At 38.0% G+C, this 20,928-nt stretch overlaps 1 protein-coding gene across 8 annotated transcripts in view; it reads left to right on the top strand.

Annotated features, from left to right (window-relative positions):
* The window catches only part of CACNA1D (calcium voltage-gated channel subunit alpha1 D), a 213,610-nt gene that overhangs the window by 85,779 nt on the left and 106,903 nt on the right, over positions 1-20,928 (top strand). For 6 of the 8 annotated variants that reach the window (XM_076346263.1, XM_076346267.1, XM_076346261.1 and 3 more), the window contains exons 5-8: positions 1,398-1,540; positions 2,961-3,113; positions 3,972-4,168; positions 16,716-16,819. In XM_076346263.1, coding sequence (XP_076202378.1) covers positions 1,398-1,540; positions 2,961-3,113; positions 3,972-4,168; positions 16,716-16,819 — 597 coding nt within the window. Of the gene's footprint in view, positions 1-1,397; positions 1,541-2,960; positions 3,114-3,971; positions 4,169-16,116; positions 16,221-16,715; positions 16,820-20,928 lie in introns of all 8 variants that reach the window. The other 2 variants (XM_076346262.1, XM_076346268.1) reach the window with 1 other exon arrangement.

Below are 20,928 nucleotides of genomic sequence, written 5' to 3' on the forward strand. Positions count from 1 at the left end.
ATGCTGTGCCACGTAATTTCCATTGATTTCTGTGAAAGAATAAAGTCCTGGTAGAGAAAGCTTTCATAGCACCTTCCTGTGCCTGTAGCCCTTTAATTTTCTGAATGATGTATGGACTGACAGGCTGAAAACAGCTTCTCTTAATTCGGGACTTGATTCAGAAGTCTGTTTAATCATGTCTGCCTTTAGAGCATGAATAGTCACTCTGAAATCATTGAGATGGCTCATTTTCTTAGAATTATGCTTCTATTAAATTATAGGGCTGAAATATTAAACATCTGGATTTCTGTGGTTATAGCAGTATGTAGGTTGCTGGTGTTCATTCTAAGATCTGTAGTCTTCGTGGCTGGGTTTCATTTTGGAGGAGAATGAAGCAGGATAGGGGTGGGTGTTGTGCTTACTGGGGGAAGAGAAGAAAGTCTTCAATATTCTAGTTTGGGCAACCTATTAAATATTACATGATTTCTAGCAACTATCCAGCATGACAGATTTGTGAAAACTTTTCTTGACAAAACCAAAAACCTGCATGTTTCAGGAGTCCTTTACAAGTGTGAAACATTTTTCAGGATTACAAAACTCTATTGACTTGATAATCCTTTCAGGAGAAGTTCAGTTTTGCAACTACTGAACTACAGACTCTGTGCAAAGGATAATATGGTTTGCGTGGTCTAGCCACAGTCTAGAAAACCATGCATCTGAAAAGCAGGTCCAAACTAAAATAAACCTAAGATTACTTTGGACTTCAACCACTTGCATCACTTTGAATTGCTGCTAGAAGTGGGAAAGAAAAATAAAACTCTTCTTTTCCAAACTGTTCTAATGAGACTAGCTCATTTCTGCAGTGAAGAAATACAATATAATAAATGACTCATCTGGGAGTATTTTTATCCTCAAAGATATTATGTGTAAGAAACAAATCTTTTTGGTGTTATTAAATGTTGGACTCTATTTTTTCATATATTCAGTTTTTGCTGTCTGTATTTAGAATATTGAACTGCAGTGTCACTTGGAGTTCATATATTCCACCAAAATTAAAACAGATGGTTTCTTGTGATTATCTATTTCATGTTCTAAAGAGAAGACTAATTCTCCAAACCTTACAGCTGAAACGTTTGGACAAAGAAGTGGCAAAGTAGCTTCATTTACTTAAAAATAGCAGATTGTGTATATAAGCAGAATGCTAATTTATCGGATACCGTGTGATCATCGCTCTCTGGAGGGATTAGAAACTCTTGCACTTCATAACTCTTCCTGTCATGATTTAATGTGTAAATATACCTCTCATTTTGACAGCTGAACAGCTTTTCAGAATTATCTGCAGTTCAAGTAATTTCCTAATGCCTTTGATTGCATGGTAAATGGATGGTGATGACCTTACCCTTCATCTCATTTTCTAGATTATTTAGTGTAATATTGGAACAATTAACCAAAGAAACAGAAGGTGGCAGCCACTCAGGTGGCAAACCTGGTGGCTTTGATGTCAAAGCCCTAAGAGCCTTTCGTGTATTGAGACCTCTCCGGCTTGTATCAGGAGTGCCCAGTAAGCTCTTTTCTATTTAATTCTATTGGAATGAATAATGTAACTGATCTGGTTATTTAACTTTCTGGTTCCAGACACTAACAGAAATGAGATAATATGAAGTTGATTTTTTTTGTTATCTGGTTATGTATATCAAGTGCTTTTCGAGATGAATGATACCCTATTTCAAGTTGAATGAAGGATTGTGAATTCATTCAGTGTATGATCTTCTTACACAGTTCAAAAAGCAGACAGGGGAATACACTTCCTTTTTAGAAGCTTTATATAAAAGTAAATTACATGTTAAAATGCAAATACACCAGAAAAAAAATTCCGATTTTTTTTTTTATTCCAAAACCCTGCAGATCTGAAAGTGTAGGTGGTCCTAAAATAGTTTATATGTTGGTAAGTGTATGCCAAAGCACATTACACATTTCATATTTCCTGCCCCCTCCAATGCACATGAATGCCTTCTGTTTATCTCCGTAGAGCTAACAGATAAATTAGGAAACTTAAAAAGTAGAACAATATTATTTAAAGAAAGCAATTTAATTTTCTGATAATGTATTTAAAAAAACAGGAAAGATTATTAATTACTGAAGCTATTTAGGCTGAATAAGAGGTTCATGGCTTACAATTTGGCTCTTTCCAAGACATTCAAAAGAAGAATCCTAATGCTGTGTTTATTGTATCATAGTCTGTTACATGGAAATGATCGTGATGGTATATATTTAGCAAAAGAACTTCAGTGAGGAAAGAAGCAGCCTTATGAAATGTCAGAAAGGAAGTCTGTTAAAATAAAAATGAGCCATATTTTGTTCTCATTGGTACTGTGGCAGCTTCATTAGTCTGGGATTTACTTCTTTTGGTAAGACCCAAATTTGGCTAAATATTTAATTAAGGAGAAAAGAAAAGAAAAATGAAGTAGTTCTGAAAGTGATGTGAGGGGTAAACGATGAAAAAGTAAGTTTGTTCAGAGTAAAAATGTGTTTTCCCAGGTAACTATACTCTATCTCTCCAGACCAAAAATACAGTTTTGTAATTGGCTGGGTGTACATTTTCTGAGGACTTGCCACAAAGTTGTGGTTGTAGCACAGAACTTTTTAAAGGTCATATAAAATGACCTACAGCCACATACTGACTACATGCCCTTTCTTTCTAAAAAGCCATAAATTCTTGTGACACATTTCAAGCATTGACTTCTATGGCATAACCTTTATTAACAGAGGAAATAATTAGACTTTGACACAAGTTTTAGGTTCTTATGAAGTATTTTATGTTACAGAACATTTTGTGGCTCTGAGCAATAGGATTTTTTTAAAGCTGATTCACTCTGCATGCCTGTATCATTAATTTTTAATAATGTGTAATTATAGACAATTCGGTAAGGCAAGACATAGAAGTCTGGTTCATATCTTGTATCTCCTTTTTTTTCTTTTAGGTTTACAAGTTGTCCTGAACTCCATTATAAAAGCCATGGTCCCCCTCCTCCATATTGCCCTTTTGGTATTGTTTGTAATCATAATCTATGCTATTATAGGATTGGAACTTTTTATTGGAAAAATGCACAAATCTTGTTTTCTTATTGATTCAGGTAAGTCATGAAACTGTTGACTAAAATAAGGGATTAATTTTGTTTTATTCCAATCTGTGGGATTTCAGTTTGAAATAGAACGTGGGCCAAAGCACTAGAACTGTTGTAACCCCAATTTTTACTGTGGTTCATAATTTTAGGAAGAGTGCATTACATGTAAACAACAACAACAATGCAAACTAGTTAGAGACTAGAACATGCTCTGAATAGGTTTTCATTTCTGAAATGTGTAACTGAAATGTCAGTACTGAAAATAGTAAGGGTGACTGTTCACAAGGGACAACTCAGTAGTTTTTTCTAATCTCTGATAACTGAAGAGCTAGCTAGTCCTATTCCAGGGAAGATATACTTTCCTGAGTTCACAATCTGGCAGTGTCTCTCCTTCCAAGATTGTGGTAGTGTGGTAAGAAGTGCGGTTCTGAAATGAGTGATGAAAGAAAATGGTGTTCCTCTGTCCAGGTGAAATGATGAAATCAAAGTGTTTGTTATGGGAGAATTTTGAAGGAAGTAAACATCATGAGGGAGTAGCTGATGGCGAAGGGTACATTTCTATCAGCTAAATAATGAAGTAGACTCTATGTATCTAAAAGGATATGTTGTATTACTACATGCTTCCTTTCACTGCTTAATTACTTGAGCTCTTTTATACATTCAGTTTTGATTAGCCTATTTAAGGCTGTAAGGCCCAGATGTGAGAGACACTAAAAGCTGTGAAGCTCCCACAGGTTGCCTTTCTCAGTGTTTCTCAGCTTGATACCTGGATTTACCTTCCAACAGGGTTGATACTTCTTCGTGCAAAGAGTTAACTCACAAAAATTTGAGAACGGAAAGGTCTGAGGTTTTTTGGTCAATTTTCAGATATACTAGTTGAAGAAGATCCAGCACCTTGTGCATTCTCAGGGAATGGACGTCAGTGTGTCATGAATGGCACTGAATGTAGGGGTGGATGGGTTGGACCAAATGGAGGCATAACCAACTTCGATAATTTTGCATTTGCGATGTTGACTGTATTCCAGTGTATAACCATGGAAGGATGGACTGATGTGTTATACTGGGTAAGTTCATAAATCACTGAGCTTTGTTTACTTTTAAACAAGCTTCAATGTTTAAGTGAGAAATAAACCGTGTTTTACAACACCATCAGTGGGAAATCTCGGTGAGTTTTGCAGCAGACGAGCTCAGCTGCATACTTTTTCCAGTCACAGCATCTTACTGGACTCCTCAGGCTAAGAAGACATTTTAGAAACAAATTTATTCGTTGCTCATTTGAGGTTTTTTTGCCTATTCCATTTGGATAAATGTAATATTACATTTATGTCCTTTGGACTAGCGTTTTTTCGTGCAAGCCTACAGTTTTTAAGTATGTCATTTCTGATTAAGCTTAAAAGCTCTCTTTTTGCAGTATTTCTGCAAAATATTTCACAATATTAACATAAATTAGAACAAAGCAAGCTCTCAACTGTCATTGCTTGCCATGGGGACTGCAAATCATTTGTTAACCATTCAGAAACAACAAATCACAAGAGCTGTGAGCCTGACATTGTCTCCGTAGAAGCAGCAAAAGGTTTTAAAAAAACCTAACTCTGTAAGTCCCCACCTTTAAATGCTACTCTAGCATCAGATATGGAACCTCCACAATCTTACAACATAAACAGACAGCTGGTCATAGACTGGGAAACTGAAGATATGTTTAGTCCTGATTTTACAAATGAGAAGGGAAGAAAAAGAACACAAGATTTTTAAAGGACTAGGGTCACCTAAATATACAGGTAGACATTTCTCTGCCTAACCCCATTCCCATCTAAGGACATTACATTCTTTTTTCAGTCTTTAAGCACCTAAATATATGATGTGAGTGATTTGTCCAAGGTCGTTCAAGAAGTCTGTGACAGAACCTACCTACCATAGGTGCTGAAAATTAATGAGAATATTCTGTACTACTTGGTACTCAGCAGTAAGTCTTTGCAGCAATTAGGACCTTATAACAAATATAATTCTAACAGTTCAAATATTGGAAAATATTTATGAAAGAAGAGAACTGATTACTAGTAAGGATCACTATTAGCAAATTTAAGAATGGACGCGCTATCTCAAGATGTATCTTGCATAACCTAGAGTATAGTTCCAGTTGCTCTCAGCAGCTCACATTTAGAATTTCTTTGTCTGGCCAAGTGGGACTATTTACTAATAGCACATCTGTTGTGGAGTATTGGATGCAATTAAGGATGTAGTATTACCCCTTAATTTTGTGTGGTCATTTGTTGCAAATCAAGGTGAAATATGCTGTTGCTAAAAAATATAACACCAGAGTGTAATCTCACATAAAATCTGTGATACTAGAATATAGAATATGAGATGTTTTTAAGATAATGTCACTGTTAAAGATAATTAAGATGGTAAGCTGGCATTCTTCTAGGATTGAAAGACAAAATTTTGCAAAATATGAATCTCTGTTTCCACTGTCTGTTATCAGAGATATAAAATCGGCTATAAACATGCAAACCTTCAATACTAAAGAGTCTAACAATAATGCATAGCTGCATATAGGCTAATGTATTGTTTCTCATAGTGTAGGTTTATCAACTCTTTGGGTTTTGCTCTCCAACTCCTCCTGATTTTCTCAAAGAGACTGTGCGAATATAGAATTAGTATGTGCTTTATATGATTTGTGTTTGTGATGATGACAGTTATTTTTATCCCTCCTGAAAGGAAAGGGAAGGTTTGCCATGATTCTCTAAAAAAAAAAAAACAAACCAAAAACCAAAACACATTTAATACCTTTCAAGGCAAAACTATGCCCACATTTCAGCACTTGATAATTCCTCCAACTGTCACCAATTTTTTCAAAGAAAATTAATGTAAAAACTTCGTGGAGTTACTGTATTTAGAATATGATTGTTATAAAAGGTATAGAAACAATTTAAGCTGAGTGGCTCAGTATTAAACACTTTCCCCCTGTAGAATTAATGAGCTAATTGATCTGATGCATCTTAAGACATCTTTGTAGAGTCTCCATTGACAGCACAAAAAATAAAACCATTAAAACAGGATGCTGAATATTGTCATGATCAGACAAAATGCAAGGCATAAGAAAATGAAAAATTCAAAAAATTCAAAACTGCACACGAGTTATTTTATTTGTTTCTCTATAATGAGTTCTTGATGTAGAAGATATTTACAGGTACATAAATGTCAGTTTTCATTTTATTACAAATGATACTGGGATTATTAGACAGACAAGCAAATATTTATTGATCTAGTGAAATATAATCAAAGTCAGATATTCAAGTGGCTTTGGAACCTGTCTTAACTGACATTTATATAATTATAGATCTGGATTCTTTCTATCTGTAGACCAACAAATTGCCCGTTGTCAAACTGATGTTACTTGCTGAGGACAAGAGAAATGACAATTTATATGTTTTAATTTTATCCCTGGATTAAGCTAAGGTAGATTTAGCTATTGCTAAGTAAAAGTTGGAAAAGATCTTGTTTTAATTGCAAATTGTGAAAACATTAGGGGTATACCAGATTGTACTAAAAATGTCCAAAGAGTCTAAGGAAACCATTTTAGCTAGAGGTGATTGGGTTTTGTGAGTTGCTTTTTACTTAGAAATCTGTTGATGATACACAGACTGAATGAGTTTTATACAAAATGTAAACAAATAAAACCAAACCCACAAATATTAGAAACTGCACAAAATTCTGATTTCCATTTGGTCGCTGTGTGAACAGTAAAATTAAGAATGTAGGCTTATCTCGCTAGCAGGTGTAATCTGAGTGGGTGAAATACGTGCAATATTTTGCATCATGTTATGTGGCATTCTGTTAGCAAGAATGACAGCTGAAAATGACAGCTTCCAATAACATGCACTGGGACAGCTTGTTATCACCTGTTAACAACAGTAAACTCGGCTTAAAAATTCTCCAAGCATCGATAATGATTTTTCTCTTATGCGTATCTATTTTAGATTGAGGGCTTGATCCTGCTACTGCTAGGCACCCTTCAGATCCTGGTGACTCACATGGACATCCTGCTGCTCACCAGTTTTCATCCGAATCCCATATGTCCTATTATTTTTTAGAGTGTCTTCATCTGGCTACTTTTCTCTCTCTAACTTACATGTAACTCCCTGGATAGTATGTATTACATGTTTCATCCAAAAAAAAAAAGTGACTCCTTAGTGCCAAATGCTAGACTTAACTGTAGAGGTTAAGGGGTAGTGTCCTTGTTTTCACCAGCCAGTGCAGCATATGTGTTCCCAGATTGTATAATATGTTTGTGGCTGCACATCTGTACATCTTCTCCATTTGTATCAGGACTGTGTTTACTCCCAGTCAACAGTCCTTTCTGTTTGCTCTCTAGCCCTAGCTGAAGGCTTATGCTGTTAGTTTTGGATCTCAGTGCAGTTCTTGTTATTGGCAAAGTGGCAGCCTCTGTGCGTCCAAGTTTTTAATGCTCTGGCTCACAATCTAAAGCTGAGAGCATAGTATTCTTTGCCTCATTTTCAGTTTATGCTAGCAAGCACTCAAGAATTACAAAATCTGAGTCTACATTTGCATATCTGGCTCTAGATTTTTTCCATGTCTTTCAAACATTTAGATTTATAGTCTATTAATGGCAAACACGTATTTTGTAAATCGCTTTTTATTTTTAGGTATTTCACTTGATACATAGGAACACACATAATGAGCAGCGGTACTTGCCAGTAAAACCTCCAATTTTCCCATGAGTACCAAAATTATCACATTTAATTCTTCTTGTTTTCACCATAGTGAAGTTATCTTGAGTTACTACACTTGAATAATCTACACTGACACTACTGTAACTTGAATGAGAAATGGGCAGGGCCTCTGTGTACCTAAATTATATACTTCATTAGCTGACAATGGATAAAAATAACAGAAGGTAGAAACTGAGGTCTGTTCAGATACATCAAAACAAATTAGTAAAACGGAAGCAAGTGTCTTGCAAGTTAAGGTTTAACTTGAGAGGGTCACTTATATGTGTCCTATATGCAACTTCATAGCATGGTTTACATACAGAAGACAAGGGCTAAATTTAGAGGTGATTAAGTAATTATGAGGCTCTCTAGGTACTGTAACAATTTTTCTCTTCTCCAAGGGATATATTTCTCTTTAGGCCTACCTTAGGCCCAAGCCATGGAATTCTGATTTTCTAGTTGTTAATGAACTGAAATGCTTAAGAAAGCAGTGGTCTCTGAGTTCACATCCCACCAGTTGTATCTCTCAGCTCATTTCTGTGTTGGTAGTACAACAAAGTTGAGCCTGGCCAAGCAGGAGAATGTCAGGGAAATCTGTGCTTTAACTCCAGAACCCAGATAAGATTGAATATAAAATTACATGCTTTTACAAACCAGCCTGGAGGCTGCTATGCTTCAAGCACAGCCTGTTTTAAGTCAGCTTTAAGTCCACTTCAGCCAACAATATCCCAGGACACAGCCTTTGAAGCTAGAAGGCTTTGAAAAGCTGTCTGGTATCCTCTAAAATGAGTAGAATAAATAGCCTGTGATCTGAGGCTTTGTGAACCTACATTGTATGCTTTGAAGAATGCAGGATTAGTCCCACCTCACAAAACACTGATTTCTGAAGGATTTTTACACCTGTCAAGAGACTGAGTTTGTCAGTCTTAATAATTTTTAAGATGATTAGGTAGATTATAGGTAACAATAAATAAACCCACAAGTTATGAGTCTATTGGAATGTTACAAAAGGAGGAAGGTAAAATTGAAACCTAGGGAAACTAAAACTTAAGAAATTAAGCAAGTCTGAAACATTGTGGAAAATAATTCAAAATAGGTTCATGCATCAGTGCATTATATCTGTAATAGTACAAATGAAGAATTAGAGGTGTTACTGCATTGCTTTATCATTATTCCCAGTTAGGGCTTAGATTAATTGATACATACAAAGTGCTTGCAACAATTTTCAGTAAAACAGTACCAGGTGTGCAGAAAAGTAAGACCTTGATCTGCACGCAATTGCATATGGGGATTTTACTCTCAATTACCACAGATAGGAATAAATGACACATTCTAATGATTTCTAATAGATGTTTTAGATTGGAGTGTGCCATCTGCTGCTGTGAAATACTAATGGTTATGTCTGCTGTAAATTTGGCTTTCTCCCTATTTCACTTCAGTCTTGGGCTCTGATCATCTACACTGCATTGTAATGATAGTTGACTCCAACTACAGCACAGCTAACGATAATTCCCTCCAAATGCCACATGAGGCGGTTTCAGACTGTACCAAGTCTGTCCTATCAGCTCAGGATAATTCTTCCAGACTTTGCAGACATATACTCACAAACATATACATGTAAATATAAAGAGCCAAATATACAATTAAAATTAATTATTCTCCACCAATTTAACTTGCATAGAGTAACTTGTCTCCAGATCTGGTAGCATCAACAAATGGGCCCTTTTACAAGGACTTTTGAACTGTTCGTTACTGCATCACTCATGAAGGGGATAGGAAGAGCTTCAGAGCTCAGTTCAAAATTCTTTTCAAAGCTGTTTAAACATACAAATCTAATTTAACATTTGTATGAAAGGAGCAGAAATGCCAGAGTGTAACCAAAAGTGACATCTCTGGAGAATAAGCGTTTTTAAACACTTATCTGAGTAGTACACATCTACCATTATGGTGAAACAGAATTAAGTGGTACGAAAAATACTTTGTCCTTCCTGTCATCCATCATCTCATCTGTCCTCTGGTTGATGTGATGGACAAACTAACTAGAACTGAAATCCAAACAGTAAGACTAGATCTGGAAAAAGGCACAAAGAACGGCAAGAAGGATGGTACTTGGGGGTGTCTTTGCAATAGGTGTTACAGATGCTAAAAGCTTAATGGACTCAAAAAGAGATGGGAGAAGTCCTTTGAGAGCCATTAAATATGACACATCCTTTGTTATAGTACATCCCTGAGCCACAGAGGGTAGGAGTCTTGCAAGACTTTTTGCTGAGGATTTGAGATGTGATATCTCCTAGATTTCCTGGTGTTACTTTAGCATAATTCAGGGGCTTTTATTGTTTATATTTCTTAGTTGCAACTTCCAATGCATCTGGAATTTGAGTCTTCGTAACTCCTTATTCTGCACTTTGGGTGAGAAGTTAGCATTAATCCTTTCAACTCAAAATACCTTGTTTCTGAGGATGGAGATTTTCCTGTGTTCATATATTAACCAAGCTCTGCCTCAATTTTTAATCAGAAGGCAAATTGACTCCTTTAATCTTTCTTTAATTGAAAGTTATGGAAAATGCCACTGGACATGCATGAAATGAGCAGTGAAGTTTTCCAAAAGGAAAGGACTTCTTTTTATGCTTTCATCTCTGGTATTAATGCAATCAGAAATATCACTTAATAGAAATTACAATGCATTACTTGAATAGAGTTTAATTGTCTCTAGAATTAAATGGTAAAATTCTTGAGTAGATGTAGTTTCAGGCTGTTGCTTTTAGGAATTCAGTCTTCGATTAGTGCCAAGATGTTCTACTAGATTAAGGGTTCCTGAGTTAGGAATGCTTTTGAATTAGTTCAGCATCTGCCCAAACCAAAGCATTTCTTCTAGCACTGGTTAGCTGCAGTTTCCAATTTTTACATCACAGGTCATTAGGCCTAGATAGATTGGCCTAAAACATTGGGCTTAAAATCAAGCTGCATAAATGACAAGGATTTTTCTTCATATGTTACGCACTATAAAGTGAATGAAGGAAATGCAAATCACAGTTGCCTATGCTAATAGAGCCTTTAGGACAGAGCATGGAAATTTCAGCTTTGCTTCTGAGTTACTAAGTTAGCACAATGCCAGGCTTCTTGAATATGTTCTCTTTGTGAGCAAAAAGTATATCAAGGTGGATTGCAGTGGTTCCCAGAGCTCTCTTTTCTCAAAGTAAAATTGCAAATATTAATCTTTCAGGTTTTTCAAAAAGATGTGCAGCAGGAAAATATTGGCATCAACACCAGATGAATTTATGCCTTCACTCTGAACTCTGCTGACTTGCAAACAACTGTTTGCTAATGGTATAGTTCAGTTAGAATCATAGAATCATTAAGGTTGGAAAAGACCTCTAAGATCGAGTCCAACCGTCAACCCAACACCACCATGCCCACTAAACCATGTCCCTAAGCGCCGCATCTACATGTCTTTTAAATACCTCCAGGGATGGGGACTCAACCACTTCCCTGGGCAGCCTGTTCCAATGTTTAACCACTCTTTCAGTAAAGAAATTTTTCCTCATGTCCAATCTAAATCTCCCCTGCCGCAATTTGAGGCCATTTCCTCTTGTCCTATCGCTTGTTACTTGGGAGAAGAGACCGACACCCACCTCGCTACAACCTCCTTTCAGGTAGTTGTGGAGAGTGATGAGGTCTCCCCTCAGCCTCCTTTTCTCCAGGCTAAACAACCCCAGTTCCCTGAGCCGCTCCTCATCAGACTTGTTCTCCAGACCCCTCACCAGCCTCGTTGCCCTTCTCTGGACACGCTCCAGCACCTCAACGTCCTTCTTGTAGTGAGGGGCCCAAAACTGAACACAGTATTCGAGGTGCGGCCTCACCAGGGCGGAGTACAGGGGCACGATCACTTCCCTACTCCGACTGGCCACACTATTTCTGATACAGGCCAGGATGCCATTGGCCTTCTTGGCCGCCTGGGCACAGGCTCATGTTCAGCCGGCTGTCGACCAGCACCCCCAGGTCCTTTTCCACCAGGCAGCTTTCCAGCCCCTCTTCCCCAAGCCTGTAGCGTTGCATGGGGTCGTTGTGACCCAAGTGCAGGACCCGGCACTGAGCCTTGTTGAACCTTACGCGATTGACCTCGGCCCATCGATCCAGCCTGTCCAGGTCCCTCTGCAGAGCCTTCCTACCCTCGAGCAGATCAACACTCCCGCCCAACTTGGGGTCGTCTGCAAACTGACTGAGGGTGCACTCGATCCCCTCATCCGGATCATCGATAAAGATATTGAACAAGACTGGCCCCAAAACTGAGCCCTGGGGAACACCGCTTGTGACCGGCCGCCATCTGGATGTAACTCCATTCACCACAACTCTCTGGGCCCGGCCGTCCAGCCAGTTTTTGACCCAGCGCAGAGTCCACCTGTCTAAGCCGTGAGCCGCCAGCTTCTCTAGGAGAATGCTGTGGGAGACGGTGTCAAAGGCCTTACTGAAGTCCAGGTAGACCACATCCACAGCCTTTCCCTCATCCACTAGGCGGGTCACCTGGTCATAGAAGGAGATCAGGTTGGTCAAGCAGGACCTGCCTTTCATGAACCTGTGCTGGCTGGGCCTGATCCCCTGGTTGTCCTGCTCATGCCTTGTGAGCGCCCTCAAGATGAGCCGCTCCATAATCTTCCCCGGCACCGAGGTCAGGCTGACAGGCCTGTAGTTCCCCGGATCCTCCTTCCGGCCCTTCTTGTAGATGGGCGTCACATTGGCAAGCCTCCAGTCGTCCGGGACCTCCCCCGTTAACCAGGACTGCTGATAAATGATGGAGAGCGGCTTGGCGAGCTCCTCCGCCAGCTCCCTCAGCACTCTCGGGTGGATCCCATCCGGCCCCATAGACTTGTGAGCGTCCAGGTGGCGTAGCAGGTCATTGACTGCTTCTTCTTGGATTACGGGGGGTTCATCCTGCTCGCCGTCCCCGTCTTCCAGCTCGGGGGGCCGAGTACCCTGAGGATAACTGGTCTGCCTGTTAAAGACTGAGGCAAAGAAGGCATTGAGTACCTCAGCCTTTTCCTCATCCTCAGTGACAATGTTCCCCCCCGCATCCAATAAAGGATGGAGATTCTCCTTGGCTCTCTTCTTGTCATTAATATATTTGTAAAAACTTTTTTTGTTGTCTCTAACGACAGCGGCCAGATTGTGTTCTAGCTGGACTTTTGCCTTTCTCATTTCTTCTCTGCACGACCTAACGAGATCCCTGTACTCTTCTTGAGTTGCCTGTCCCTTCTTCCACAAGTGGTAAACTCTCCTTTTTTTCCTGAGTCCCAGCAATAGCTCCCCGTTCAGCCAGGCCGGTCGTCTTCCCCGCCCGTTCTTCTTATGGCATACAGGGACAGCCTGCTCCTGCGCCTTTAAGACTTCCTTCTTGAAGAACGTCCAGCCTTCCTGGACCCCTTTGCCCTTCAGGACCGTCTCCCAAGGGACTCTCTCAACCAGTGTCCTGAACAGGCCAAAGTCCGCCCTCCGGAAGTCCATGGTTGTGGTTTTGCTGCCCCCCCTCCTTACTTCACCAAGAATCGAGAATTCTATCATTTCATGGTCGCTAAGCCCAAGACGGCCTCTGACCACCACATCTCCCACCAGTCCTTCTCTGTTTGTAAACAGCAGGTCAAGCGAGGCACCTCCCCTGGTAGGCTCACTTACCAGCTGTGTCAGGAAGTTGTCTTCCACACACTCCAGGAACCTCCTAGACTGTTTTCTCTCTGCCGTGTTGTATTTCCAGCAGATGTCCGGGAAGTTGAAGTCCCTCACGAGAACAAGGGCTAGCGATTGTGAGACTTCTGCCAGCCGCTTGTAGAATGCTTCATCCGCCCCTTCATCCTGGTTGGGTGGTCTATAACAAACTCCCAGCAGGATATCTGCCTCGTTGGCCTTTCCCCTCATCCTTACCCATAAACACTCAACCGTATCATCATCACAATCGTTGAGCTCTAGACAATCAAAACACTCCCTAATGTACAGAGCCAAGATGCAGAGCCAAGTTAGATGCAAAATGCTTTTATATGTATTTGAAATTTAATCAGAATGTTTGCTCTTATCAGCTATTGTTAAGAAAATACTTTGCCTGTATCATATGAATAATTTCTATGAAGCAAACTCAATTCTAAAGTAATAAAATAATTATGAATATGCATTTTAAAAAACCATTTAGTAAATTTTGTTCCTAAACCTTAAGGCCAGATACCTACAATTGAAAGAAGATGCAAAGGGCAACATACACTGGGACGAAGCAGAAATTCAGTCTGGGCAATAGGGTATTGTTAAGACTTCTCAAATGTAGGGGGCTTGCTCTGAGGGAGTGGGAATGGATGATAAAAAAACCCCAAAACCACAATTGATCTCCTTGGCATAGGCACCTGACATGCTAAGTATTGGTAGAAGTATTGCACAGGAGACTAAGTTTAAGTAGGTCAGTAGAATGGCAGCATTATGAAAGACTTTATTTTCCATATGAATATGCTGTTGCAGAATTGGACTACAGAAACTTGGGATCTTCTAAAATTGAAGGTAGTGATCCCAGCCTTTTTGAATGACTATAACCCTTCTCTGTTTTAATTTCTCCAAAACGTAGTTTTATTGAAATTAAAAGGAAAAAATCCAAATACAGATTTAGCAGTTTTCTTTTTTTCCTAGCAAGTCTAAGTAATTTTAAGTTACTTTTCAGTACCTTAGTTCAATTACTAAAGCATTTTAAAAGATGATACATAGAGAGATTATTTTAAAGGATGCATGAAGAAGTTGTGTAAAATAATCTTCTCTGGTTACTTAGAAAATTTGTTTAGTTAGTATAAAGTGGCGTTATTGCAGATCACCGTTGAAGAAAAAGTGCTTATGGGCCTTAATCTGCAAAGACTTAATGCGTGTGCTTATATCTAACCATCCATAGGGCCACCTTGCAGAAACTGAGATTATGATACATTTTTAAAAGATAGAGCAATAAATAAAATAAGTAGTACAGTTTGAAAAACGTTTGTTCCCATGTTTAATATGTCTAGTCCAACAGAGATGTAAAGGACAGGAGTCAAACTTGACTATCGATAGAGCTCAAAGCCTAATCACAAATTTCAGATACAAAAAACACAGCAGCATTCACAGGAGAGGAAAAAGTTTTGCCCAAAGATTGTTCTACAAGACCATATCCAGTCTCAAATGCTCATGGTATTTTTATTGTCTGCTGAATTTTCATGGCTAAAAAGCATCTTAAGAAGAATCTAATGCAAACTTGTCAGTATAAACAAAAAAGCCAGAATAATTCCTCTCCCACAAAAGACCTTTCCAAGAAGTTCCAAGCCAGAATTATTGTTGTAACTTATCAAAATGTCTTTTTGCACCTGAATGCTACACAGAAGAACAATTTCCCTGTGTTTTAAAAAACCTGTTTTTCTCAATAGGCCTTTTTAGTTTTCCATGGTGGTTTAAGTCCATCTTATAGGTATAATGAGTTCGCTAAGAATAGACAGTGGAAAAGGTCTTTATAGAAAAGCTTGTGTGAGTCTGTAAAGAGTGTTTTTAAAGCTCAGTTACTTCAACTTTACTTAAAAAAAACCCCAAAAAACCAAACCAGTAACAACTTTTTAAACGTCACTTAACCTTGATCTTGATATAATTTTTGTTCAGAAGTGTTTCTGGAATATTTCCATGTTTCCACTAGCTTTCTAAAATTTGATTTCAGTTTTTCATTTTCCTAAAATTGTGTTCATGTTTTTACACAAATTCATTCTCATTTATTTCTTTTTAAATTAATTAATTTAATTAATTTAGAATGTCTGCATCCAACTGTAGTATTTCAGGAGAAACATATTGAAATTCCATGTCACAGAAAAAATAAGATTGCTTGTACTGTTGAGATACATATTACTGTTTCTTTTCTCAAGGGATCATTCACGTAGCTAGGATATATATGAACTAAAAATCCTAATACTTCAGTATACTTTGTAAGCATCATTTTAATTAGTGAGACCTGAAATTTAGTTCATGTTCTAGGTGTTGAAGAACAGAACTGTTGCAGTGCTCCATTTATGTTTGATAATATTTTTGATCTGAATGCTAGGTTCACTCGGTATTTTCTTTTAGAGTATGTATTAGAAATGCAAAGTGAATGTGGCCAGTGCCTTCTTTCTGTATTGTTCTTCTTTGAATACTGAAGGAATGTATAGAATGCTATCTCACCTGAATGATTAAATTCTCTTTTTCTCTGACTCTTCATTGCTGTTACTATAGTGATCTACTCTATAAGATCATCTTATTTCTTGCAGATGAATGATGCTATGGGATTTGAATTGCCATGGGTGTATTTTGTCAGTCTCGTCATCTTTGGGTCATTTTTCGTACTAAATCTTGTTCTTGGTGTATTGAGCGGGTAAGCATACACCTTTTTGATCATGAAGGCAGAGTCCTGAATTCAGTTGCCATGAACACACAGGTTATCTTATACAGGTGAGACTTCAGTTGTGGTGACATCTTTTAATAAACCTTTGTTTCTTCCTCTTCTAATTAGAACAGAAACAGTTTTCTGTAGCTATCATATAAATAACATACAAATACCAAAATCGGAGTTTAGGCGTACCAGTATATATTCTTCATGTCCATACTTGTGGCAAAAATATAAAAAGGACTAATAATTATCCTGCACTTATTTAAATGTCATTTTAATTCATCTTCTAAGGCATCACATCTGCAACATAATTTGGGTAAGTAAAGAAATTAAACAAATGTTCATTAATTTTTTTTTTTTTTAAGAACTGAATAAGCCATAAACTTTCAGTGTTGAAACCTACGTGATCTGGCAGCTGCAAAAAGGACTCTGCTGTTTAATGAATGACTGAATCGTAACTTATTTCCTTACATTTTACAGGTAAATGATGCAATAGGATGTGAATGGCCATGGATCTATTTTGTTAGTCTTATCATCCTTGGCTCATTTTTCGTACTTAACCTGGTTCTTGGTGTACTTAGTGGGTAAGCAGTTGAGTTAACATTGTATATGCTACTGCTACTTGTAAGATGGCCTCTGCATTTACTCAAGCTTCTCAGCAATGGCTTTTTTGCATGCAATTGAGATTCTTGTCATCCTACCAGTGTTTGCTCTTTTGACTGAACTGTGTGATTCTAGTGCCTGTATCTGTCTGACATCACATTCACCATGCTTGCCAAAAATATTCATTAAATGAGGCACTAATCTCTTTATTCTATAATATTCCAGCAGGGAGAAATGTTATTTTGCACACAGAGATGGGCAGTGTACCTGTACAAATATTCTCCTCTATAGTTACAGACAAGCGTCCTTTTCTGAAAGCCCAATTTTTGCTTTTGTTCAAATATCCATAGAGTAATTGAAGTGTTATTTGTGTTTACCAGTCATGTTGCAAAAAATTTTTAATGGGTGCTTCAAGATCTGTCTTACAGAAAGAGTATGACTAGGTTACCTTGACACAAAGTGTTTAGTGCTTCCCGCATTGTAGAGCTGTGTACTGCTGTGACAACCTGCACCAGCAAGCTGATATGTTTATCAATTATAAAGAATCAATTTACTATACTTGTCAGTGGGAGTTGTCACAGCTTTTTGTTGGTTTGTGTACTCCAGACTCTAGCCAGGCACTAAAGTGGTGTCAGTTGTAGCTGTATAATATGGTTTAAAACTGTAGTTTATGGCAACAGTTTGCAAGGTTTTCCTTTTACAAAGCTCCCTTACTAAGGTTACAACCCCACTTCCTTTGTAATTTCCTGGTTTCTAACACACTTGAGCTTGGGAAACTCCAGTTTATGGTGAAGATATTTTCTGATAAATAAATAAAAGATCCTGCTAGCATTTGAATGCTAAAAGAAAATGGTTATAACTGTATGTATTAGCTTTTAGTTATACCACAAATGATACTGTTCTGGCAATCTTAGGCAGCTGTGCCATCTTTATTAGCCAACAGAAAAATCTGTCTTGCATAGAAAGCAGCCTGACACCGTAGTTGATGGTGTTACCAGACTGCTGATTGTGTGTGCAGCCCTATTCAGGGCTTTGCCATGTTGTACGTTAGTTTTGAAAGGAGTTATAATGCATTATTATATTCCTGGAAATCAGGCAATCAAACAAAATTTCCAGTTGCTGATATGATAATTATGTTACGAGAGCATTTTTATCTGATGAGTGATTTTACAATGTGTTTTTTAAAATCATAAGTCATTTATCTGTGATAGATTACTGTTGCACACAGGAAACTAGGGAAAGCGTAGTTTTACCTTACTGTCAGAATCACTTTACAAAGCAGATGTTTAAAAGCAAAGGGATGGTGCTAAAAACACATTGCTGATTTTTAGATTTCATCTCTTCCTTCCAAGATCTACCCTGTAAAATCTGGTTTATACAGTCGTATCGGCTTTGTTTTATTCAGGGACAAATGCGTAAATTGTTGCAAAACTAAGAACCTAGCTTTCATGTCACAGCCACGCTGGACAAACAAAATAAAGAGAAGGATAGATAAATGAGGGTAGTTGCAGTGCAGTTTATTTCTTCTTTTGATACTGTTACCTAACATTGCTGTGTGACCAGACTTCCCACTGAAGTCATTAGAGGATTAGGTTTTCACAGTTCCTTTCCCTGGCCCTTGAGAAGGTTATAAGCAGCAATTAGTTTTCTTCCTGTTGTGTGAAGGTGTCCTGTGGTAACAGTTAACTAAATATTCCCATTTTCCCTTGCATAACTTGAATTATTATTGGTTTCAGATTTTTATGTTTTTAAAAATAAGTTGTGGGGAAAATAATGCCAGATTGGGTATTTTGTTGCACATGTTCGTTTCTTCTACTGAAGCCTTGGAAATTTAGAGAGACCCTCACAGCTAAGCTTTACATTTGATTTCATACATTTAAAATACTTTTTAAGGTTTGCAATATTATGATATGTATGATATTTATTAGAAAATGGAGTTGTTCTTTAGCTGCTGTTACAATACAGGGGAAGAGATGTCCCCTGGTCCTTGGGTTCCATTGTGCAGTCAAGAAATCACCACTGATTTCTAGGTATTGCTTGATCCGTAGAGCTCTAATCCTCTTCAGAACCCTTGCTGGCTTGCCTTTGATTTCTAGTGAAGAGAAATGTCTGTTTCAAGTGTGATGTGAGCTCTCCTTAAATTCATAAACTCATTCATTCCTAAATTTATTTTCTGCCATAGTGTCACCTAACTGCAGTGTCACTTGAGTGCTTAGGGTGCTTGATGAATTGTTTGAATCCATGTTTGCCCTAAATACATGAAAGAGCCTTCCTAACACTCCAGTTTTTTGTTTTCTATGCTGAAGAAAATGGTACTGGTGAACTGAGACATGTGGTATATAAATATCACCGATGATTGACATTGAGAGTGGAAGGAGAAAGGAAAAGAGAGTATTCCTGAAAGATACCTATCGTACCAAACTAATGTGTGGTACATAAGGGAAGAAAATGTCCTGGCATACTTGTTTGAAACTCTGACAAGGACCAGTGTGGAATACTGTTACACTGATTTATTTTGATCACTAAATGCCATTTGTATATAAATAATAAATATTTTTCACATATTTTCTATTTAGACATACCTGTCTAAATTTTACGGGTAAAAAATGATGTACTGGTAAAATCCTATGGATGTGTTTGTATGCCTTAGTAGAAAGCCAATATTTTTCATTCTGAGCCAGGCATTGAATATGTAACACGTGCATTCTTTGTTTTTTATTTAAGAGTTATTAGCTTTTATGTTTTATGCTCTTCAAACCATAGCATGAAACTTTGTTTATGATAAATCTACAAAGAAAGTGAAATTTTACTAAACCAATCAAACTTCAAGAATGCAAAAATTATGCCAACTTACTTGAAAAGCATGGCTTTGCATACAGATTTTGGAAGTGGAATCTGAATGCCTAATTACACCTTTTCTGTATGAAAGTGTTACTTCCTGTAAAATCAAGTTATGCTGTGTACATTTAAATCTGTCTGCTGTTTTGATCTGTTTGCGGTGTTAAAATATTCATTCATTCTCTTTGCACTCCTTTGTTACTCTGTGACCATCTGCCCCTTTGTATTTCTGTAATGCCTCTCGCACACTGCATGCTTGATGTATTTAGATACTGTACAAATGGATGAGAATGATGATTTGGGAGATCTTTTGTTTTACATCTAGCCATTTCTGAAGGTGAGTATTTCCTGGTGATCCATGTCAGTTTTGCCTGCTAAAGGTGACATTCTTAAAAATAAAGTTCATATTTTTAATAGCAGATGTGTAAATTAATAGAAATAATGTGTGTGTGGAATCTGCATGTGGTGAATATTTTAATTTCTGCATGGAAGCTGACTGTGGAGATTTTTTTCTAAATATTCCCTTGAACAACAAGGATGGAGAGAATTTATAGGTTTGAAGTGATTTAGCTTTTTCAAAATACTCTGTTTTATACTAGTATTATTCACATTATTCTTACAGTGAATTCTCAATTGAAAAGCTATTTCAGTTTGCAGGGCTCTACAGGAAAAGGCATTCTAGAAAAAGACTCCAGGTCAGGTTTTAGAAATGGCTCCAGATCCAGCTCAGGCTCTAGCTCCATCTCAGAAATTACAGAACCAGCTTTAAAAAAGACACTAGAAGTGGTTCCAGCTCCAGCAATGACCTGTACAAATTGTCCTAGACTGAGCTGTAGAGATGCTCTCCAGAAATGGGCTCTAGAGTCAGCTCTAGAAAGGCATTGTGACATAAACCCCTCTAGAGCAGCTCTAGTAAAGGCCTCTACAAAGAGCGCCAGAAAGGGCTATGGGAGAGGGCTCCAGAACATGCTCTAAATCCATCTCCGATAAATGACTGGGCAATTGAACCTAGATCCAGCTCTGGAAAAGACCTCAAGAAATGGCTCTAGGCCCACTCTGGGAAAGGGCTCTAAAATTGGCTTAAGATCTATTTCTGGAAAGTGCTCTAGAAATGGCTCTAGAGCCAAATAGGCTCTAGGAAAGGGCTCTAGCAATGGCTCTTGGTCCAGCTTCAACAGAGGGCTCTAAAGAAGGCTGTAGCTCTGGCCTGAGAACAGACTTGACAAACAGCTCCTCCCTAAACATATTATGA

The sequence above is a fragment of the Aptenodytes patagonicus genome, chromosome 8 (assembly GCF_965638725.1).
Source record: "Aptenodytes patagonicus chromosome 8, bAptPat1.pri.cur, whole genome shotgun sequence".
NCBI classification, from domain to species: Eukaryota; Metazoa; Chordata; class Aves; order Sphenisciformes; family Spheniscidae; genus Aptenodytes; species Aptenodytes patagonicus.